At 38.1% G+C, this 24,045-nt stretch overlaps 2 protein-coding genes across 7 annotated transcripts in view; one reads left to right on the top strand and one right to left on the bottom strand.

The window, feature by feature from the left end:
- ABCB11 (ATP binding cassette subfamily B member 11) overlaps window positions 1-8,728 on the top strand; it is a 37,870-nt gene extending 29,142 nt beyond the window's left edge. For all 4 annotated transcript variants that reach the window (XM_005415837.3, XM_014306835.2, XM_005415839.3 and 1 more), the window contains 7 exons: window positions 877-1,080; window positions 2,951-3,192; window positions 3,302-3,458; window positions 4,223-4,420; window positions 5,182-5,388; window positions 6,101-6,247; window positions 6,805-8,728. In XM_005415837.3, coding sequence (XP_005415894.1) covers window positions 877-1,080; window positions 2,951-3,192; window positions 3,302-3,458; window positions 4,223-4,420; window positions 5,182-5,388; window positions 6,101-6,247; window positions 6,805-7,005 — 1,356 coding nt within the window. In that variant the 3' untranslated portion in view covers window positions 7,006-8,728. The remainder of the gene's footprint in view (window positions 1-876; window positions 1,081-2,950; window positions 3,193-3,301; window positions 3,459-4,222; window positions 4,421-5,181; window positions 5,389-6,100; window positions 6,248-6,804) is intronic.
- A 1,201-nt stretch (window positions 8,729-9,929) lies between these two features.
- G6PC2 (glucose-6-phosphatase catalytic subunit 2) lies at window positions 9,930-24,037 on the bottom strand. 3 transcript variants are annotated; one of them, XM_005415835.2, is made up of 6 exons: window positions 23,913-24,037; window positions 17,197-17,270; window positions 16,752-16,861; window positions 13,604-13,715; window positions 12,666-12,781; window positions 9,930-11,424 (listed from the first exon to the last, which is right to left on the bottom strand). In XM_005415835.2, the coding sequence occupies exons 2-6, from the start codon at window positions 17,244-17,246 to the stop codon at window positions 10,913-10,915; spliced, it is 900 nt and encodes a 299-aa protein (XP_005415892.1). In that variant the 5' UTR covers window positions 17,247-17,270; window positions 23,913-24,037; the 3' UTR covers window positions 9,930-10,912. The 3 variants fall into 3 exon arrangements, with proteins under 3 accessions (XP_005415892.1, XP_005415893.1, XP_030913350.1); XM_005415836.2 differs by lacking the exon at window positions 23,913-24,037 and adding an exon at window positions 17,537-17,851; XM_031057490.1 differs by lacking the exon at window positions 23,913-24,037 and adding an exon at window positions 19,695-19,706 and having other exon boundaries at window positions 10,913-11,424; window positions 17,197-17,414.
- Between the last annotated feature and the right edge of the window lie 8 nt (window positions 24,038-24,045).

Here is a 24,045-nt window from a genome sequence, read left to right as displayed (position 1 = left end):
CAGGGTATCTTTTAATTGAAATAAATAAACTTGTAAAACTCTGACTAAACAGTTAATGTCCTAAGGGACATCTTTGTTTGAAGCACAACAGTGAGGCGCAGCCATCCAACCCACAGCTTGCAGGGGGTGAGGGAGACCAGAGTTACCTGTGCATTTTGTGCTGCCAAGTTTGTACTCTGCAAATGAGTTTGACTGAAAATCATCAAGGATATCAAATGCAGATTTTTATTCTAATACATAGCGATATAGTTCCTATTTAGGGTGCTGTTTACTGCTATGAAAGAAAATTAATTTTGAGTAAATAAGTCTATTAGAAAGAATAGCATTGTTGAAGTACATAAGGAGCAGACAAATGTATTCAATAAAGATGATGTCAAAGCTGTATTTAACTTTTTTCCTTAATAAAGGGATAGGAAGAAATACAACTTTGTTTCATCCCTTTTCAGTGAAGTTGCTTACTATTTTAGCACTGCTGAGGCTTTGTTGTTAATAGCTAAGCTATAAAATGGTCCTGCTGATTGTTTATATTTACATGGATAAATGTAGAAGCTAAACAATGTATTCAGATTAGTTATTCTCCAGGAAACCGAGGCAACAGATTTCAATAATTACATTATCTTTCTCACAAACAGTAGAACCAATCTTCTGAATTCTCAATGGAGAATTTGGTGGATCAAAGGAATATTGGACATTTGCAGTCCTGCTCTTGATCCAAATAACTGGAAACAGTATATCCAGACTGGCTAAATTCCAGTGCAGTCTAACTGTTAATGTCTTATGTTATTTTAATTTACAGTTTTCTAAAGTTTTATAGGAAGATTTGTTTAATTTGTTTCTGAAGTACAAATCAATGATGTCTGTTTCTTTTCTTCAAAGGCAACTGGATCTCAGATAGGGATGATTGTCAATTCCTTTACTAACATCGGGGTGGCCATGATCATTGCCTTCTACTTCAGCTGGAAACTGAGTTTGGTAATAATGTGCTTCCTGCCATTTTTGGCTTTATCTGGAGCTGTGCAGGCTAAAATGCTGACAGGATTTGCCTCGCAGGACAAGAAAGCACTGGAAGCTACTGGACGGGTAATGCTGTTTAAAGACTAATTTATATTTGCAGTCACAGGTAGATGAAAAATCAGTCTTTAGGGACCATCAGAAATTCAAATGTCATGAAACTGGCAATGGTTTATGAATAAGTTGCAGTATTTCAGCTTGTTAAACCACTGAAACAGCATTGGGAACTCCCTAACTGCAAAAGCACTTGCTGCAGGGAATGTGACTGACCTTGCAAAAGTTCTTGGACTGAAGTGGTAGACACAGATCTCTCAGCAGTCTGGTTCACCTTTGTTGGGTTTTATTTAAAGTCCCATTTGCTGTTGACCAGTGATTAAGCTGTCCTCAGAAAGCAGAGATAGCTGTTCACCTAGAAATGCTTGCACCTGAGAATTTGGCACCGAACCACAAATCAGTCCGTGGATTTTAGAGAGGATAGTTGTTCCTTTGGTGGGTCGTAGCAGCTTAAGAATTAAGCTCTTAGCCCTTCCCATCTTAAGAATTAGAACCTGACCAATTGCCCACACCCAGAATAATTAATTATTTACAAAAGTCTTAAATCAAAATACTTCTTGACAAGGAGAGAAACTTCACTAATCAGTCAAGGCAACAGCTCTTACTCAATAGAACAACCCAGAAGCTATGATGAAGTCATATTTTAAGCAATGCTTCAGCAGTTTTGGTGATGATTGATTGTTTCTGGTGTTATTTTCTAATTTATTTGCCAGCACTGCATCCAAATGCAAAAAACACTGATTTTTGGGTGCAAAACCAAAGCAATTGCTCAATGAGCCATGCTAAACATGGAAAAAGTCTGCACAATCCAATTCACAATACTTATTATCTGCTCCTTCACATTGAATGATCGTGCAAGACTTTGACTCTCAATTTTGGCCAAAAAAAAAAAAACAACCTAAAACTGGATTTCTGATTGTCTACATTCAGATCTTTTCCTACATGCTGAAAACATTCATAAGCTATAATACCACATTTGCCTCCCAAAGGAATGTGTTACATTATGAATCTACTATCAAAGTCCAAGCAAATGACAGCATTTTAATAAAATTTCTTAGTAAAATTACTTGAGATTAAAAGGGTGAAATTAGGACCAAACAAGCCATCAATTTACTTCTGTAGGTGAAATTGTGGTAATCTTTTGTTGGGATATAAACCCAAATTCTGACTGGCAATAAATTATAATATGAAGCCTACAACTAATACAAGTTCCACACAAGTTTCTGTGGTGATTATCTCATAATTTCCTGTGTTGCATTTTCATATGTGCATAGGCAAGCATTTGCTTACTCTTTGCCAATGTACAAGGTAAAAATTTTGAAAATTTTGTCACTGAAGATTCATATGTTCCATCTCATCAGTCTTTTGGACATCAGTGGGAGGGAGGGTGAGCAGGTGAGGAAACAGTAAATTCAAGTGAATTCAATTTATGAAATGGAAGTTGGGGATGCTATTCCTTTTAACTCTTTCTTTGACTATTGCTAAAAGTAACAGAAAACAATTGAAATAAACATATTTAATTAATAAATCCATGCGACCAAAGAAGTTCCTAAAACAGTTTTTCCTTTTGTGGGTGTCACATTTATTCACATTATGTGAAATAAGTCACAAGTGAGAGCACATGCCTGATTCCCTAAAAGTACTTACAGTAACAGCTCCAGTGGAGCAGGCAGAGCATTGCTCTTGAGGAAATCAATAGGAAATTGCTTGTAGGAAAAGTTCTCTTTAGGCTGTATGATGTTTGGGCCAGTCTGTATCATGTCTGAATGAATTTACATATTGCATCAGTGTCCTGAGTTCATGAAAGAATCATGCACTTGTGAGACCAGACTCTACATTTCCAAGTAAAAATTAGGAGCTTTTACCCATTTTTTCCCTCTTCCAGATTGCCAGTGAAGCTCTCTCTAACATCAGAACAGTAGCTGGGATAGGAAAAGAGAAAATGTTTATTGAGAATTTTGAGAAGCACCTGGATATGCCCTACAAAGCTGCAATCAAAAAAGCACACGTGTATGGAATCTGCTTTGGCTTTGCCCAGAGCATTGTGTTCATTGCCAACTCCGTCTCTTACCGCTACGGGGGATTTCTCGTTGCTGCTGAAGGGCTCCATTACAGCTTTGTGTTCAGGTGAGAGCCTGCTCAGAGCCACAAACAGGTCTCTGAAAGTTCTGGACTCGGTGTGGTGTTCAGTTTCCTGATGGCTTCCCAAGAATGACCGTTTCCCCCTTCCCCACAGGGTGATCTCTGCAATTGTCACCAGTGGAACTGCGTTGGGAAGAGCTTCTTCCTACACCCCAAACTATGCCAAAGCCAAAACATCTGCTGCACGCTTTTTTCAACTGGTTGATCGGCTTCCTAAAATCAGTGTTTACAGTGAAAAAGGGGAAAAATGGGTAAGAGTGGAGATGTGTAATTTGTGATGTCAGTCAGCTCACTACAGGCATGGATTTTGCACTAGTGGTTTAGGAGTCAATGAGGATCAATGCTTTACAAGGTTATGCTGATTGTAAAAGTTTTGTTTGTCTTTGCTGTTTTGGAAGCAAGCTCTGTCCTAGACATAAAGAGTAGTATAAAGTCAGCCATTAGGAATTTGTCAGTGTAAAACTACTGTAAATTGGAATAGAACTGATTTGTATGACTTACAGAACAGCAAGCTCTTATTTCTTGCTTTACAGTTCATGGCAAACCTTACTATTGCTGATTATGATGGAGTTTTTTCCATTCATATCAAAGTGGTGGCGGGTGTTCATAAGGAGGCAAAGAATTGTTGAGTCAGACAAAATGAGAATGCTCAGTTTCTGGTGAATTGGAAAGTCAGACCCAGAAAATTGAAATGATTTATTTTATACACAGTGTCTATATTAAAATGAAAAATGTGCCCATTGGCAAGGCAATGCCATTTCCAATTTATGCCTCTGACCAGTGCCATGCAGGGAAGCAGAAGCAGAGAAACAGTGTTATCATTAATAGCTTCACCTCTAGGACAGCTACTCCAGTATGGTTTTTTCCCTTTTCCTGAGATAATTTCATAAGTACAAATGTCAAATTTTAAGCGAAAGATGCAAGAATGGATCTGAGGAAGAGTTGTCTTGTACTTTACAATTCAGGGTTGAGGTCAAGCTCACTGTAACATCTTTCTCATTTTTCTTTTCACCAGGATGATTTCAAGGGAAGCATTGAATTTCTTAACTGTAAATTCACATACCCTTCTCGGCCTGATATTCAGGTCCTGAAAGGACTCTCTATATCTGTTAAACCTGGACAGACTTTGGCATTTGTTGGAAGTAGTGGCTGTGGTAAGAGCACCAGTGTCCAACTTCTGGAACGTTTCTATGACCCTGAGAAAGGAAGTCTGGTAAGCAAAGAAAATGTGGTTTTTGTCCTCTGGTTTTCAGCAGTGCTCCAAGGGCCTTCTGCCTGTGTCCTACTGTGCAGCCTAGCAGTGGTTGCTCATACATGTGCAGTTTGAGGCTACCTCTTCTTCTCAAAAGGACAGATGTGGACTATTTGGACAGTTCCCAAGTATTATCTCAGACATATTCAGACAAGATAAGAGAACTACCTGTCTCAGGTGCACTCTCATGCATTAGGTAGGCCATAGGCATTTGCCTTCTGTATAAAACATACAAATATATGCTGTGAATTGTGAGAGCACAAGCAAAATCAAGTCTGAATGGAGCAACAAAGAGCCTGGAACTTGCCTAGATTTAACTTCCAGTTATTCAATTACTGATATCTTAGAAAGCTTTTTTATGTTCTCCTAATGTAAATATTTACCTATCTAGATTGATTGATCTTTCTCTGGAAAAAAATCTGTGAGGTGATCACTATGTCAGGAGGACAATAAAGCATATGCCTAACTTCCAGCAATTAAATAGTTCACTAGGACTTCTGTTGAGCAAATGGTCTAGTGTATTTTGTGGTATGGATCAAAACCATACCACAAAATACACATCATGCACAAAGGAGTCAGAGACAAGCAATTCAACCACTTTAAATCAGTTCTGTTTGTGTTTTAATGATATGTTTAAATAATTTATTTTGCTATAAACTATTTGGGTGTTGCAAGCTGTTGTTTTGTAATGATGTTTCAAGTTTTCTTCCATTTCCTCATAGTTAATAGATGGACATGACTCTAAGAACGTAAATGTGCAGTTTCTTAGATCAAAAATTGGAATAGTGTCACAGGAGCCTGTGCTATTTGACTGCAGCATTGCTGATAATATCAAATATGGCAGTAACACAAAAGAAGCAACGATGGAAAAAGTCATAGAAGCAGCCCAGAAGGCTCAACTGCATGATTTTGTCATGTCTCTGCCTAACGTAAGTACCTGCGAGGCCTTGGCTGCTCAGTGTTCATTGCAGGAGTTGCTCTGAAGCCAGCTGAAGTTGCTACATGCATGCACTTTTAATGTCCTTTTACAGCTGTGATAGTAGGAGCAAGAGGGTGCTGTGACCATTTGTTGTGTTCCTTTGACTCGGTGTGAGTTATTACTGAATTCTTACACAGTAGGCACATACATAAATCCTGTTCCCAGGTGTGGGAGATTTGCCTTGTGAGTAGGACATGATGCTTAGACAAAAATATTTGAAGCCGGCTGCTTATGTACGCTTGAGAAGTACTTAAATGCACTGAAAGAATATAAATATAAAAAGAACATATAGGGAATTGATACAATTTAGGCACCCAAACCAAGCACTTTTCTAGAAAGCCTTTAAATCACTTTCAGCCTCTTCTCCCAGATACAGGGCAGGGAGAATTCTTTTGGCCTCAGACAAATCAGCCAACATTTTGCTATCACATTTTCCTTCCAGGCTCATCTTTGTGCTGCCTGGGCCTCAGGGCCATGCGCAAAGAACAGCTTGGAAACCTCACCCCAAACATGTTTGCTGCCGTACATTGTTTCTGCATTCCCAGGTTCTGGAAGTGATCAGCAGTGGTCGACTTTCTTGCCTCTCTCCTGCTCTTCCTTTAGCTGTCTACTGGTGCATTAAATTACACCTGAATAAAATAATCCCTTTGTATATTTTTCAGAAATATGAAACTAATGTTGGAGCTCAGGGATCCCAGTTGTCTCGTGGGCAAAAGCAACGCATTGCCATAGCAAGGGCCATCATACGAGACCCTAAAATTTTATTACTGGATGAAGCAACATCTGCCTTAGACACAGAAAGTGAAAAGGTAAATGTGCAGTGATAAGATCAATAAGGAAAAGTTAATGGCCTACAACATACATAGTTGATCCATACCACCTTTTCTGTTCCATAGATATGCTAACATACTCCGCTGCATGATTGCACATGATTCCACATTGTGAATTCAGCAGTTTCACCTTTAATGATCTTTCTGAGAAGTGCCTGCACTTCAGGTACAGCTGTAAGAAAAAGCAGCCAGACCCAAGTGCTCTTAAACTTCTAAAAAGAGAGGCAGCACTTCTTCAGAAATGTCTGAATTGCCTGTATTTCAAAGCATTCAGTTGACATTTAGCATGGCAGCAGAGTAAAGACCTTCTTTTATTTCTACCTCTATGTTTAGCTGTCTCTTGTTTGTACTGCTGGTAAACAGAATTCATGACCCAGCTAAGCACATCAATATCAGAACCTCTGATTTAGTTCCACTGTCCTTTTTACAAGTGTTGCACAATATGGTTAATTAATCTGAAACAACTGGGTTCCTCCAGCTCTGAGCCCTGCTGTATTTGCACATTTTTATTCTGACACTTTGTCTGTTGCCTTTAGACTGTGCAGGCAGCACTGGATAAAGCCAGAGAAGGGCGCACCTGCATCGTCATTGCCCACCGCTTGTCCACCATCCAGAACGCTGACATCATTGCTGTGATGTCCCAAGGACTTGTCATTGAAAGGGGCACTCATGATGAACTGATGGCCATGGAAGGAGCCTACTGGAAACTTGTTACTACTGGAGCCCCAATTAGCTGAATTACTGTGATTCTAAATTAGAAAGATTTCTGTAAGCAAATACTTTGTGGTAGGTATGTGTATGTTGGTGCTCCATTGTGCTACAGAGGGAGTGCTCTACAATACAGTGAGATCTGTGGAACCCGAATGTATGTAGCTGTCTGCATCAAGCACACTTGGCCAGCACATGCAAGGCACTAAGCACAGGCTGATGCATTTAGGAAGTATCTTAGCCCACTGATAAGGGAAAAAACCCTGAAACTGGGAAAGATCTTTCCTGGTGATCTGGGGAGTTGCCACTACCTGCAGTCAGACTGCACAGTCCTGTGATGCCTCACCTAGCAATCAAGGAAGACTCTGGCATTCAGGAAACTGCCCTTTCTCTAGGTAAGCTGAATGAGTGAAAACAACCCTTCAAATAATGCTGTACATCTGAAGGGACTCAATCTGTGCTAATGTCTGCGGACGATTTCAGCAGAGGCCTTTCCTGTGCATGCAGAAGCCCCACCCTTTCACCCACAGCACCACACACATCAGCTGTGGGGGAGGCTGGGCTTCCCTTGCATGCATCTGCAGCACTGACACAGCTGTGTCCCTTCAACAAACCACTCAGAACTTACAAAGAAGGCAGCTCCACAAAAGTAAGGAAAGCAACCAAGGTAAGGAACAGAAGCTGGTGAGGATCATTTCCTAGCCCACCACTCTCCAGCTAAGACTCATCATTGTAATCAGCTGTCAAAAAGATTTTTGAATAGGAATAAATGCCTTGGTTAAATTAATGTAAAATTCTATGGTTAATAATGAGTTATTTAAACCACTTCTACTGAAATGGTGATGGATATGTTCTTTTTTTCAGAAGGTAATACAATCACAAGTGGAGGTGGGAAAAATAGGCATAATTAGTTCTTTGTATTAAATACAGTTGATAAACAGAGCAACAATATATTCATAAATTACAAAGGTCGGGAAGGAGCTTCTTTTGGTAGAAACTTGTATCTGTCACAGTTTATTGCAGCACCTACCACAAGTTTCACTGAAATATGTTATTGGTTATTGTCTGCAGCAGAACAGGACTGCTTCCTTTAGTGACTAGGATCTTGGAGAAAAGCAGATAGAAAGAAAGTATAGATAACAGTTTCAATATTTAAATCTTGATTTTTAACAACAGAGTATTAACTGGAGGTCATTCTCCATGTCCTAAAATCTTCATCTGGGCTGGGTAGGGGGTGGGCAGGCAAGTTTCCACTCAATTTATAAGAAGTCACACCACTTCTTATAAAATACTGCAACAGTAGCAGTAGGTAAATAGAACTGTAAGGGTAAAAAGGTTATTAGTATACATCCCTTAATCCCAGGCAGCAAAACACAATTTCAACTTTTATGTAACTCCATTAACAGAATCACTGCCACATACCCTATTGAAATCACACAGCCAGCACTGAAATGGCAATTTCTCTATGGAAGTCTGTATTTAAAACCTTAACTGAAAAGTAAAAGAAAAAGCTGCATTATTTGCTTTAATCTTTTTAGCCTTTTTACATTTCAGAGCAATATGTAGTTTGATGGCTCAGGAAACTATTGACAGAGTGACTATAAATAACCTGCAGACATATGTATATGGTATTTAATTAATATTATTATTTAAGGACACAGAAAAAGAATAACTCTTCATTAATGATGACAATGACTATGTCAACTTATTTAATAATTCTTTTTCCTAAAGGGCAATATTGTTGTGACCCAAATTAAACCAATAAATTGTATTTTTTTACTGGCTCTTGTGCTCTAGCATTTCTTCTCTTACCCTTCAGCTAAGCACATGAGTATCTGGCAGCAGCCGGCAAGTATCATGTCTGTGACAAGGGTTTGCTGTTCAGGATGGAGCTGCAGAGAAAGCCAACTCCTGCCTGCACAGGAGCCTGCTGTGTCCCTGCAGGAGCACAGGGCCAGGGCCCAAGCTGGGTGATTGTGTTGCTGCTCTTCAGTGTAATGTTATCCTCTTTCCAGGCAGCTGGGAAACAAAGAGCTAAATTTTGGGAAGGGTGCTGCTCCAACAGATTCTTTGTCAGTGTTGGGAAACAGAGACTCTCACGTGATTAGAAGCCTAGAAATGTGATCCCTACCCATAACTCCCAGCTTCAAATTGCCACCAAATGCAAAGCTACTGTGAGAACCTTGGACAGCTATGCATGAAGAATCTGCTGCTGCTGGCTAGGAGGAGCCAGGAACAGAACAACAACTCAATGAACCTGCTACTGCTCTGTGATGCCTCTGTGGGTCCTCTCACATGGTAGGGAATAACAAAGCACACAGCAACTTGAACACAGCTGAAATCTTTGTCACAGCTGTCTTTGTTCTTCATTGTTTGTGTCTAGTCCCATGAACTTAGTGATTTTGGTTAAGGAGTCACAATTATAGAAAAGAGTGGTTTCAGGTCAGCTGCTGTGGGAAGAAGTTCAGAGAACCATTAGAGAAGATATCAGGAGATACATGAAGCAGAATACTCCTCAGACTTAAAAGCAGATTAATTTTCTTAAGTCATGGTAGTCTTACTAGGCTTTTAATTAAGGATGCCTGTTTCAGATTTGCTTCTGTAATTTGTATCTTGTTCATTCCCAAAGGCCAACACCAAACTATTTACCTTGTTTACCCAATTAAATAAGATTCTTTCAATTACCTCCTACCTAATTGGAAGTCTAGAAACAATATCAGGTTTACATCTTCTAAGTCTTATTGCTTTCAGATCATATATATGCAGCCCTCATTACTCATACCAGGCATACTAAGACTATATATATATATATATATATATGTAGACAGACAGAGAGTTTTATGGGATGGTATCAGCAAAATACTACTTAAAGATTGTGCACTGAAAGGGAATGTACAACAATAGATGCCAAATAATGAAAAAATGGAAAGTACCTCTTTAGAAAATCCATTTTATATAGCAAACATATATTCAACATACTAGTTACTTGTGTGCTTAGTTAAACAAAGAATAGAAACTTGAAATGACAGTCTGCAACCATATTTTCATGATTTACACAACTGCTAACAGTGATTCAGGCTTGTGACTGTTGATCTGAGAGAATTAGCAGGGAATTAACTTTGCAATACAGGAGCATGAACAACATTCTTGAGGTCATATACTGAGATAATTTCATTATTGACACATTTTTTCATTTGTTGCTCTGTGTAGATGTACAGAAACCAAAGAGTTTTTACACCATATTTAAGCATTTTCCCTATCAAAGTTGTGATCTGTATCATTCATGACCCATGTGACCCCTTCCAAAAAGTAAAAATGACAAAAACCACACAGTAATGCAAAAATATATTGTACAGAGTCCAACGGAAATACACTTTTTTTTCCTCATCTGACTTAATCAGAAGCTGGTTTGCTCAGGAAGCTCAATAAATTAAATCTAAAGCCTTGTTTATAACTATGCTGGCCTTTTTCACAGTGCCTGGGTACAGCCATACAGTAGGTGGTGTGATACTGTCACACCATTATGTAGCAGTATCACACACAGTATCTATTTATAAAAAATGAAACATTGAGTATCACTATGTACAGCTGATGCTTGAAGCATTATCTAGCTAGAGATGGACAGAACTAGAAGACCACCATATAGCTAAATAAAGATGGTTGGTTGTACTTTAAAACTTCATTATGACCCAGAGTATTGGGCCATTTCTAACCATACTGCAGTGCGCTTGCAATATTTCTAGGAATAAAATCAGCCACTAATATTTCTCAAGTGCTTGAATGTACTGATTTTGGATGTACTGGTTACTTACCAGGAACACATCATAGATGCAGTGGCATCCCCTTGGTTTAAATGAATTAGCAAAACTGCCTTTGCAGAGGGTTCTCAAACAGTTCACATCCATCCCCACATTGCTAACCATTTTGAAACTTTACCTAATTAAGTTTCTTTTCAGTTGTCCTCATTAATGAGTGGACACAGTATGGAACCAAGGCAACTACAGTCAGAGGCATAGCTGCGCTCTTACAGAAAGAGAGAATGTAGAACAAATACTCAGTATGAGTAGGTATCTTAACAAAATTATACAGCTGCAGAGTAGCTAAAGAAGCAGCTATACACAATATGCGGAAACTTATCTTGCAGCTATTTTTACCCTTGCAGCTCGTGATGAACATTTCAGAATTAATTCCAAGACCTAAACCAAAGAGTGCACCTAAATTCCTCACCAGTCCAGCAAATGGAGTTGTGTCAATGTTTATCCAGTCTGGGTTGGCACACCACTTCTTGGCCTTTGGAACGGACCATAGCAAGTCAATATCAAGAAGCTTGAGGGACAGATAAAAGCCAAGGGCAAAGAGGAAAAGAAACAAGTTTGTCTTGATGTACATTCTCAAGCTTGCTGTCTGAATAGCAGGGGTATGCTCAAATGCTTCTGCCACAAGAATGCCTGTGGATTAGAAACTCAGTGTTATAGGGAACAACACACTTGTACTTTGAAAAGCATTTTCTACAGTGTCCCTACAGAATTTGACTTTTAAAGACAGAAGAATATATCTATGTAATAAATACCTACATGTGTGTCTATATATATATATATATATATATATATATATATATTTATACACACACATATACACACACAATTTACCCCTTTTGCAGTACATTACAAAACCTTTCCTCCCACTCAAAACTGCTGCTTTGGAAAAAAAAAAAAAACTAAAAACCAAGCACTACATGGTTTTGATATGAGGCATACCTTAAAGCCTGACTGCATCTCCCAGATGACAACCTATCAAATATTAGATGTAAACTGGAACATTCCTTTTCCAAAAGAGTCCCTCACTCAAAGACTGGCTCCAGCAATGCAGAATTCAACACCAGTTCCCGCACAGGCTTTGAGTGTTGAAGGAAAAGACACAGAACACACTTATCTTCTCTTGTACTCATTTTATCCTGGTTGTGAAGAGGGAAAGCTGTTAGCCAGGGCTGCCCAGGCTGCTTTCATGAAAGAGAACATGAGCAGGAAGCCCCTGCTCAAAGCACTGGTCACCCTCCTTAAAATCATATAGATACCAGAGATAACTGCTTATAGTTTGCACTCCCTGAATACCAATTTATAATATGCTTAAGTAACTCTGGAAAATGTACTTTAGCATCTTAAATCACCCAGGGGAGTTCGTCCTGCTATTTACATTTTTTTTCCATTTTGCCCCAGGTCTCTGTGTTTGTCCACATTGCACACATGCTGTTTTGCACCTGGACGCCATTTGAAGTGACACAAATAACTTCCTCCTGAGAGGAAAGGTCAGAGCCATGGAGCAGCAATTTCCTCTCTGATGTCTTCCACAGTTAAAGATCAGATGCAGGCAGTACAAAGCAGTCAGAGCTAGTCTGACTGCAGTCTAGCAGTGGGACACAATACAGGGCAGTGGGACACAATACAGTCAGCATCAACTGGCATGTGGACAAGGGCTCACTCCCTCACTGTGAATTACACAGGCAACAGGTACATTCTACCTCACAAATTTTACCTTTGGACTAAAATCAAATCCCTGATTTTCCAGAGAGTGGAGAGCATCACCAGGGCTGCAAGACGAGTCCAACTACTAAAAATCTCTTGTCTTCTTTCATATTTTAAAAAAATAATTGCATATAGGTTAAAAAGGAAAGAAAAAATAGCAGCATTACCGGCAAATACTCCAAGAACAACTTGATGAGGGAAATGTGTTGCTATGAATACTCTTGAGATGCACACACTGATCTGGATAATCCAAAAAATACTCCAGAGGAATGACCATGTTAGTCTAAGAGGGAAAAGGAAGATGCTTAAAAATTAAAACAAGATATTTCATCTACTTATTTACCCCAGGACCCATCATGTAAGGCTCATGCTTTTACAAGCACAGGTAACTAAGTAGAGTAGTTTAGAATCAGATGATTAAAAACTGGAAGTCAGTACTAAAACATTATCAAAGCAGTTATAGGAACAGATCTCAGAAGTTTCAGGTCCAAGACACCTCTGTGGTTTAAGTGAGGAAAGTCATCAATGGCTGATTAAATTAGGACTAATACCTTAAATATATCATCATGAAGTCATAGCTATATGCAAAACTCAATTACTTCGTGACAAAATTTACGGAGTCTGAAAACAACCTTGCAGCCTTAGAAAGAACAGCCACCAAAGCAATTGCAGGACTTCCCCACAGAACTGAGCAACACATTTTGTCACATTATGTGCACTTGCTTTAAAAAGGGTGAAGGATAACCATCAAAGCAGTAAATTTGTGTACTAACCAAAAAAATCCAATACATAGTGACAATTATAGAATTAAAAATTTCCACCACTGAAGATTTAGGACTGATTCAGAGATATTTTATGCAATGTCTGTCAGTTGAATGTCTGTAATTGTATGCAATGTCTGTAAATAAATATCAGACTATACAAACAGATAAATCCTCTTAATATACTTTTTTTTCAGCTGAAGCAGACTATAATAAAGGGTTGTTGGTTTTTTCAAAATAGACCAAACTGTGAATATTTGTTTAAATTTTGTCCACTAAAAACATAGCATATATTTAAAGAAATATCTGAATATAATGAGTTGGAATCATGGAAAGACACTGACCTGTGAAGGGTAACAGCTGATTTATCTTTCCATCTAACTGTGTAGCTAAGTGCTGCTGTGACCATTATGTACCAAACGCAGGATGATCCCATGGCATGTCCAGATGGGCTTCCTAGTAAAAACAAAAAGGAAATATTCAACTCAAGAATGAAGACTGTGATATCTGTCATACAGAAAATGTCTACTGGTAGTTACTCAGGCATCTAATAATTTAGAAGGAAAATGGCTAAGAAAGCTGAAACTGCTTCTCAAAAGTTAGTTTTTACCATAAGAATTTTTCAGAAGGCTCATCTATAGAGAATCCATAATACTTGTCTGAAATAAAAAAGGTAGTAGCTTATTCATTTTATATTGGTGTGAGTTGGAATCTTGATAGAAAAACATATTATTTCCCCATTACTTGGATTAAAAATTTTAAAAAGCACGTAGGGCTGTCTTAGAGCTGTAGCATGGAATGTAGAAATCATGTATGAGGATCACATAAAAGAAGTTTTGAATGAGCCTCCTCATAATTAACAGGAGCAAGAGAAATTTAGCTCTTTGTAACATTCTAAACTAAAGGATGAGTATAACTTTAGATAGCACTTCTGAGCTGCTTTTTATCTCCTTCTGCAATTACCATGGTGTTAACAATTGTTAGCTGTGTCTCATTAGCAATATTACAATGCAGGTAATGAACATTTTGAGTAGTTTTGTAATAATTTTAGAAATGCATCTGAAACACAGAAAAAAATGTGTCTTTATGCTTTACCTTGATTAATTTTATAAATTTTAAGGTGCTGTAAAATATCAACCAGATTAAAAGCAGGTTGTCAATGAAACTGGCACATGATATGATGCTCTAATTGCTGTACCCACAGGTACAGCACACAGTAGTCCACCTACAGCAGTCTATAACAGGGAACACTCTCTCATGTAGAGAACAACAGTGATTTCTTTTTAGTCCAGGTATATGTGTAATTTGTTTTAATTTAAAAAGTAAAATCTCAATTTTACTGAAAGCAATATGAAACCACAGAGAAGTTCCTACAACTGTGAAAATCACCATAAAACAAGGTATGATGACAAGATGCAAGGGAAGTGATTCATAAAATTACTCTGTCACTTCTTTTCTCATGTTCACCAGATTTACATTCAACAAAATAGGGAAAGAAAAAATTAGGTCATTGGAATCTGTAAATCTGGGACCTTTACATCTTGGCTTTCTGTGGAGACAAAGAAGGGACAGGGTTATTTCACTATCAGAAGAAATAATTTTGGCTCAAGAATGTGTTATGAGCCAGCACTATCTAATAGTGTGTGAAGTAAAAGAATATTTCAGTGAAGTAGCAAAGCAGAAATGTCTGACAGGACAAGCACGATTTCTGACTCCCTGAATTCATTTTGCTATTCTGCTTGGTAGTACATTTAGAGTCACTCTACCAGTTCTTTTGTTAATTTCTATCAGATATGCACTCCTAAACCTCACAATGGAACAAATGTCACTGATGAGGAAACAGTAACATTGTATGTCAGCAGTGGAAAAGCTTCTCTTTGTTGACATCGAGGAAAATGCCATCTAGGAATAATATTTCATAGCTTATCTGCAAATTACCTACTCAAAACAGCATAAATTCTACCTTAAGGTTTATATTCTTTAAGTTTTACAAATATTAGAAAACAAATGGCTGGCGGGTTTTAGTTCAGTTAATTCCAGAAATGCAAACCAAATTCAGGTCCTAAACTGTTTGCCATGTAGGCATATGAAGAGTTTCCTCAGCTTTCCCTTTTGCTGAGACATGGAGTTTGGGGTTCAGGCTATCCTAGCAGTATTTGGAGCTGCTTTTCTCATGTCTGTGGCTGCTTCTCTAATCTTTTAATATAGATTGCTATTTTAAAAGTGTGTGAAGTACCACGTAAGCTCATACAATGATTGTGTGCATGTAACACCTGCACTGACTGTGCCTCTTCTTGCTAATGAGAAACAGGTCAGTGACAGTCTTAATGGTCCCGTGTAAGTCTGGAGGTGGGAAAAAATGTGGCCATTATAAGTGCAAGGAAGGAATCAATAAGACAGTTGTACCCACTGGACAGAAATAGGAATGACCTTTCAGAAAGACAGCAACAAGAAGAAATGCCTTCTGGTTCAATGAACCAAAATGAAACACTGACTGTCTCCTGAGCCAGGGCTCGGATCTACACAGCACTGATTGGGCTCAGTTCTGAAGGCTTTTGAGAAGATCTGAAGGCTTCAATACTTTGTGTTAGGTCTCAAATGAAGTAACTTGAAAGAGACTGCAGACATAAAGACCAGGCATTATTAAACCCTGCCTCATGCAAAGGTTTAAGTTTCTTGCTCACAATTACAATGGGATGTTATGCAGGGTACTGTTAACAAAATACAGCTATGCAAACTTTTTAAAAGCTTCTAGTGGCATTGACATCATTTCCACAGTCAGTATTTTCTTGCACAACAAATTAAACTCAATTCACTTATATCAATGCAAGTTCATCTTATTGCATATATTAGGGTTGCACAAGTTCATTTAGCTTCATTAGTATTGCATTTGATTTCCACAGAGAAGATAATGAGATATAAAAAGTGAAAATATATTGAAAAAGTACATTTAAAAAATAATTTTTCCCCATATATTTGTACACATACTCCCACACACACATTCAGTGCCAGTGTCTGGTTCTGGTTCTTTTCCCCTTGTGATACATTATGTAATCGATTATGGAGACTACTTACTCTGTTATTTACTCTGAATCATCTACTTAGTTTATGGGGTTTGAATATTTGTTGCAACAGCAAACAAGCCCTCAAACTCAACAGCCCTGGGCTCTGTCTTGGAACCCATTAAAAATGTATTTCACAAGTTTTGTGACAATTTCTTTCCAATACCCCAGTTCATTCTAGTAGTAGTTATTTTTAAAGCAAGTCCCCCTCCCTTGCATCTTTTAAAAGCAATGAAGGAAATACTCTCATCATACAGCAAATACCTACCTATTGTATTTCTTCCTTTTCCTCTACTTGTTTTTTGTGTGCTATTTTATACATGAGCTCTGAGATTTCTGAATCATATAAGACCTTCCTAAGTCACATTCTCTCCCCCTTGAAGCGGCTATCCCTATCAAATATACCAAGAAAATCTGCAACATTTCTTACCTGGTCCAGTTTCACATGTTATAGGAAACTGTTCAAGGCATGGGCTTGACTGATTAGGATAAATCATTGTTTCTTGCACCCACCAGTAAGGCCGATGGCCAAATAAAATCCTGACCCAAAAAAAACAAAAAAAAAAAAAAAAAAGGAAGAAATTAAATGATTTTTTTTACATAAGAAGGCCTCAGCAAAGCATGATAAATAATCTTACAAAGAATATGAAGAGCTATATTTGCAAAGCTATTCTATAATAGTTCTACAGGTTCTTCTCATCTTATTACAAGGTTGTTTCAAACATATCCTAAATATCTTAATTGTGAATTCCTATTTTATAATTACCAGGGAAAAATCTACTAGTACATTATTCACAGAAAGTTTTCTAAACTTGAGGTACATATAGTAACTATTATTAAAAATACCAAATTTTAAAACAAATCCAACTTCTTACCATTTAAATATGAGGTTGAACCAGTCACCAATGACAGCCACCCATATCATTTTAGTACCAACCACTTGGTTGAGCTGAAACCAAAGAGGAAAATAAATTGAAAATATATTCCGAGGATCACCAACATGTGACATAAAATTAAGGAAATCCTGGTAAGCCCTGTAGTCCCTCTGTAAATGCTGAATTATAAGCACTCCATTGCTGTGAAGGAGATCCATCTTAATGGATTAAACTATACTTGAAATATAGTAAAGTTCCTTTAATCTTAAGTTTCTAGTGACAGAGAATGAGAATCATGGAGGGGAGCTATTAAAAAGTGAGAGAAGGTGATTAACGTTGCCTTTATATTATATTGGTGTGGTGTACCCAGCCATTCCTGAAACACGTGGCTCCAAATCTCTGGGAAAGCATATGAGTCTGCTAGCACTGGAAAGGTTTTTTGTTTGCAAATTTTAATTGTAGGAAGCTAAGTGAAGTACATGTGAGTACATGCTGAGCAGCAGCAAATTGTGGGGAAAGTTTTGTGGAAACAAAATGTGTGACTTGTGCAATCCTTTGTAGGAACAGCTGGAACATGTTTGCTTAAACTTTTTCACAGTTCATTTCTCAGTAGGATGGACATCTTACTAATGTGTGTACTTCATTAAGTGTTGCCTGTATAAAGGATAAAAAGAATACACAAATTACTGATCTTCACAGAACTGTCACTGAAGCTGTACATTTCACTTTGAAACAGAACTTGGCTATAACTAATACTTTGCACAACACATTTTTTCAGTCAGGGAAAATGCAACCAGCATCCCTATATCAACCATGCTGTCGAGCTCTAGATTTATTTTTAAAGCAACAATATTCTTAAAATACCGAAAAACAATTGTTTCCTTCCTACAAGAGGCCTGTTAATCCAGGCCCAATGCAGATGATGCTCAGTCTCTGGGTCATCTTTCGGTACTGCCATTCTTGGGCATTGCCTACACGAGGCCAGTCCTGCGCCCTCTGCCAGGAGGAGCTGCAGCACCCCCCTCCTGCTGCCCAGCCTGACAGAAGTGAGACCTGCTGTACAAACCAGAGCAAGGCTGGGAACAGATCATCAGGAGAATTTCCCTGAACTATTCCCAAGTGAAGCACAGCAGTTCTCCAGAGCCAACAGCCAAGAGCAAACAGAGTCTGCCACACTGCAGGAGTTTGATTTCAGCAGACAATATATTAGCATATCAGATTTATCAATATTAGTACTAACTGTGGCATAAAATATTATGTTCATTTGAGGTGGCTTCATGAAAAGAACTTTTTCTACAAGAGATTAAATGGATAATAAAAGCCTGATGATACCAACTTCTGATATCATCAGAGGAAAACTTCAAGCTCTTTATAAGGCTCTAATATCCTGATATAGTCATATCTTATACCAAATTATTATCTGTGTATCTGAAACAGTGTGAGTCAGAAGACAAAAGCAGCTCTATATATGGACTGCACACTTCCCTAATACTCTTTCCATGCACTTCAAGCTAAACTGCACAAGCTGTGGAGACAAAGATATGAACCACTTAACTGTTTTTGCTGAAGAGGGGCTTAATGGCTTAAGAGGACTTCATGATGTGTGGTCAGGGAAGTCACATGGAAACACTAAGTAGATTCAACAAATAAGGCGTGACAATTAAATGGACGTAGAAGATTTCTCTTCCTAACACAATCTCACATTTACTTTAACTACTCCCATTTACTTTAGCTAATAATACCCTGGTTTCAGAAATTTTTTAGCAGATTTAAATCCTGTATGTTTATTGATACCAATTGCATTAAGCCATATAGAAAACCTTAACATTAAAAGTTTCAATGTGCTACTTCTAAATAAGTACAATATTTTTCTATACACTGACCGAATTATTCACTTTAACTAGTGGTATCTGATTTCAAGAGAAACCCTTCCAGATTCAAAATTTCAGGATATTAAAAAAGAAAAATTCCTAGATTTTTAGCTGAAAATATTTGAGGATGTTTGTTTCTTGCTAAGTTGTATACCTTTACTATTTTCCAGAGTGTGCAGCAAGGGAACTGTCATAGAAATGAATGGATGGAATTAATTTTCTCTCTCCCAGTACTTCCCCAAGACCATACTTGTTTAGAAATCTCTCTCTAATAATTCTTTATACCTTATTGCTAAAGAAGATGTTATTTTGCTACATTAGCATTGCATACAAGCAAAAGTATCTTGCTTTTAAAGATAAGTAAGACTTACTATAACAATAAAAAAATCACTCTTTTAGACATGTCTGGGTTTAGTATGCAGAAATGCAGAAAATCTGAGGTCTTCCTCTGTTTTTCAATCTAGTTCAGCAAGAACAGTTAGCTTCAAACATGAGTGCAAATGCCAAGTCAGTTGGCAGCTGAATAACAGACATCTTACTTCTAGTACTGGGTTGAAAGAGTAACAATTATAATGAAGTTAAGTCTAAATAACTATTGTTCTATTAGGAAAAAATACTTTGCAGTACATTACTTTCCATCAAATACAATTTAATGTCCTTAGGAGAGTCTACCAAGCAATAAAATATTACATTTTACAGTCCCTCTTTAATGGCACCACTGTTAGTCAGTGGTATCCAAAAAACTGCCTCTGACACAGGATGTGCAGAAGCATTGCAATAATTGCAATGACTTTTTGCATGTTTGCTTTATTTATAAATTCAAACCCACTCACCCATATTATCTATGCACTAGGACAGTGATGCATCTGCTCAGGCTGAACTCTTCAGGCACACTTTGGCTGTCCAGAAACTTTGTAAATTTAATGTTTGAAGATATGTCTTGGCAATGTTTCAGTAAAGTAACCTCTTTTAGTATAAATGCTGAAGACCTCTTGATATTAACTTTCAGGATTTTGCTGCTGATTCTTATGCTTAGATAGAGAAAGATAAGCACCTTAGACATAATAAAGACTAACAGCAAGAGAAAAGGTTTTCATTTTCTCCTATGTTCTTTCTGAGTCTTTTAGAAGCTCCTACATCCTCACCTTAGAGATACCAGAGGAGTCATGTTTATAAAGGATGTTTAAAAAACCTCAACAAATCCACAATCTACCAAACAGACACCACGGAAGTTTTGGAACAGGTGTGTTTCTGTGGGAGAGGCAGTTCCCACTGTGCCTGGAATCAGCCATGATCCTGCTCCATCCAAGAGGAAATCAATAACTAACATGCTGGTAATCTCTTGTCCTGCCGGTCATGTTACACAACCAATACAAGTCTGAGACACTGAAGACCTTCCAAGCTCTAATAACCAACAAAGATGGTGAAATACAACTTGAAATGCTATATTTAATAACATGTTTGACAAAGGAGAAACACTTCCTCAATAGACCTTTCCTCACTCCTCTATGCAAAGCACTGCAAAAAGCTTCTGTAATCCCTCTAGTGCTTCAAACTCACTCAAAATAAAACTATTTGCTGTATTTTAGTATGGGGAATTGCAGGGAAACCTAACGATCTATACAAAATGGTCAGAATGTGTCGGCAATTAGGTTTTTAAATTGAAGCTTTCTCTTGTTTTGATATTGGAGAGCCAAGGATTGGCCTTCACATAAATTAGTTCTTAGCTCAAAGCAAAAACCTTTCAAATGCTATCTGTTAATATATTTTTAAATTTATTGATAATGTCTTGATTTACTGTGTTTTCCAAGACACACAAAACCAAAGACTTCATATATACACACACATTAAATGTAAAAGCAAGAGTCATGCTGATGATCCACTGAAGGGAGGATAAAATGTTTACAGCTGCCTTGCACCTCCATATTAGAGCAAATATTACGTAAGAGTCAACAGATGCTTTTAAGTAAATGTTTGCAAGGCATGGAAAAGCCACCAAAGCAAACATTTTTTGAAACACTGTTAATGGAGGCCTATGTAATGGACCTAACTTTCTGGTACATTATGCTTAGTTAATTGAACAATAACATGAATTTCCACACCAGTATTTCCATTGACCCTGGACCAACTACAAGGATTAACAAGCAATTTGCTAAGTTCACCAGGAGACACTCTATACAACAGCTGACAGGTATTTTCTCAGGTGTGAATGTTTTCCAAGTGGAACACTGAAAAGATATACCTTAATTTTTGAATTAGGAAGAGAAGAATATTTCAAGAAGCTTGTGCTCTCTCATTTTTTACTTTCTTTGTTATCCCATGTCCTCAAGCATTCCTCATTGGACTCAGGCTTTTTTTAAGTTGAGCTGACCAATAGAGGTTTAGCAACAGTTAACATGACCCAATCTCCTTCTCTTCACTCTGCCACCTTAATCTGATCTTTCCTAGTTAGAACAGTCATTACTCTTTGCTATAAAGTTAACAATGCAAGCACACAAAGCCGACGAAACTAATCTGTGCATTATAACAATAACCAGACCTGCCAGACCTTAATATTTGTTTACATTACTAATGTAAATTAGTATGTAATTAGATTTCATTGTGTTTATAAGTGCAACAGTATAAATTATAGAAACAATGCATGGAATACAATTCTGGCATGCCTATGAAAAAGTCACATCTAAGAAATTTTACTTATTTTAAGTATGAAGAACTACCTTTTTGAAATTAGAAGCAACCTAGAGAGGATAAAATTCCTTCAAGTTCCATGAACTGCAAGCAGAAATGGAACTGAACCCATTAGGGTAACAATCTCCAACTCATTTTTCATTTTTTCAATTCCCTTTCCAATAAGATTCCTGTCTTACTGTCACTCTCTAATCCCTGAAACTAGCCTGCTCTAACTCTTAAAACTAGCCCTATGCCAAGCATAGCCCAGGCAGTCAGAAACCTGCCACAAGAAGTAGCTGAGTCAGTTTATTAGGACCAGCTTGTCAATTCTGTGCTCCTTTAGAATGTCCTCATAAGCTGCAGTAGCTCTCCAATCCTGAGCTAGACTTTTCAGCTGCCTCTTAACCCAGCACTGGAACTGCCCAGGATGGACTTTCTGTTACCAATAAAATAAAGCAGCAGATTTTTGTTGGCGGCATTCTGCCCTTCAGTCTGACTGCAGGGAACTGTCACCCCATATGTGACTGCTGCTGAAACCCTTGGAAGCTTGAGTTTAACCAAGTAGCCTGGGCCTAAAAGGACACCTATGAAGAGCTGGAAAAGGCAGAAATAGCACAATTAATGGTCTCCAGCCAAGCTCATAGTGTTAAAAATAGGGTAAATCATTGTTGAAACATTTTTCCATCCATGACTACTCCATGGCTTGCTAGGACAGACATTTAGAAAACAACAATTCAGAACAATTGTCTGGGCTAGAGTTATGGTGGGTTGGCTGCCTGCATTTCTGTCTATGGAGCCTCTTGAATCAGACCCAGAAGAGGAATGAAGAAGCATCTGACCTGCACTAGTTCGGGGTATGAGGCCACATTCCTGTTTGTAGCTGGCAAAACCCATCAGCTTGAACTGAAAATTAGGACTTGCCAAAATCACCGTGCTTCCCTGAAACACACACTTGGTAAACTGATGGTGGACAGTAGTGGGAAAGGTTGAAGAAGTTATAGTACAGTTCATGTCTCTCAAAACCTCTAAATTAATAAGAAAAGAGATAAATTAAGGTATGGATTCTGCCAGTAAATGTCACAGGCATTTAGTCTTTGGTGGGTGAAAGTGTAAAACAAAGGAATAGGACCAATGAGTCTAGAGAAGCTTCACTGATGAAGAAAAGACACCTAATATTTTTGAGCTAGTGCCAGCTACTGCGGGGTGAACCCATTATCTGTGTTATCCAGCTGTAGAACTCACCAAAAGATTATGGATGAGAAAACAGGACTTGTTTGAATTAGTTTAACTTGTATTTACAAAACTCCAGGTAGTGGGAAAATTGTGTATTCAGAAAGTTATGAGCACAAATAATAAAGGCTAATAATGTCAGGAGCAACACTGAAATCTCATATTAACAGCATGCACTTGGCTAGGCAAGAAATGTTCCTAAATAAAAAAAGCCATAAGGTATAGGTCCATAGTGCCCAAATTCATACGTGGCTAGTAATCATCCTTGGACCAGCCCAACTTCAGTACATTTAAGTGTGAAGCAGGTAAGAAACAGGGGTTTATTATCTTTAGGAACAATGCTGAGGAAACTGAAATCTGGAGAACAGTGTGTCCAAGTTAAACAAGACAGGAATACAGTGGGGTAAAAGTGTTTATACAAGAAGTTTGTAGAAGAGTAATGGAACTAATGGTTGGTGGTCCCAGCTCAGACTTTACAAAGCATTGCACAGGTGGAAGATAGTAATTAGTACTTTTAGACAGCAATCCTCAAAGCCATGCTAAATATACATTATTTTGGGATTACCTAAAAGGCACTGGCATTAACCCAAATTAGGAGTAATTAATTAGCTATGGTAAAAAAACTATTAAAAGTAGTTTCATAATAAACTGAAAGCTGCTACCTTGGATCACAAACTAGTGCTTATCGAGAGCTAAAAGGGAATATAAACAACTGGAGAAAACCCAGTCACATTGTCATAAAGAGCAAACTCACTTTGACAGACATTTATGGCAAATGTTTGGCTGGGTACAGGCAACTGTATGGTGGTTTTGTTCGCACCAAAAGGACTGCAATTATCCCTGCAGGTCATTCTCTCGGCGGCACGAGCTTCATCCACGTTCTTTAGAGAATTCAAGCCGGGCGAATTAAAAGGCTATTGGGGAACAAAATTTAAGACCGGTTACTGTAAGTGTGTTCCACGAGTAAACCAGACACGGGGAACAAGCTGTGGCTTCAGAGGAGCGTAAATGAGCCGCGCTGCTTGTTCACCACTGAACAGACGGCCTCCGCCACCGGCCCTGCAGGCAGCCGACTCAG

Source organism: Geospiza fortis, unplaced genomic scaffold (assembly GCF_000277835.1).
Source record: "Geospiza fortis unplaced genomic scaffold, GeoFor_1.0 scaffold112, whole genome shotgun sequence".
Classification (NCBI taxonomy): Eukaryota; Metazoa; Chordata; class Aves; order Passeriformes; family Thraupidae; genus Geospiza; species Geospiza fortis.
Note: the sequence above shows the minus strand (reverse complement) of the source record. Positions and strands in the feature narration are given on the sequence as shown.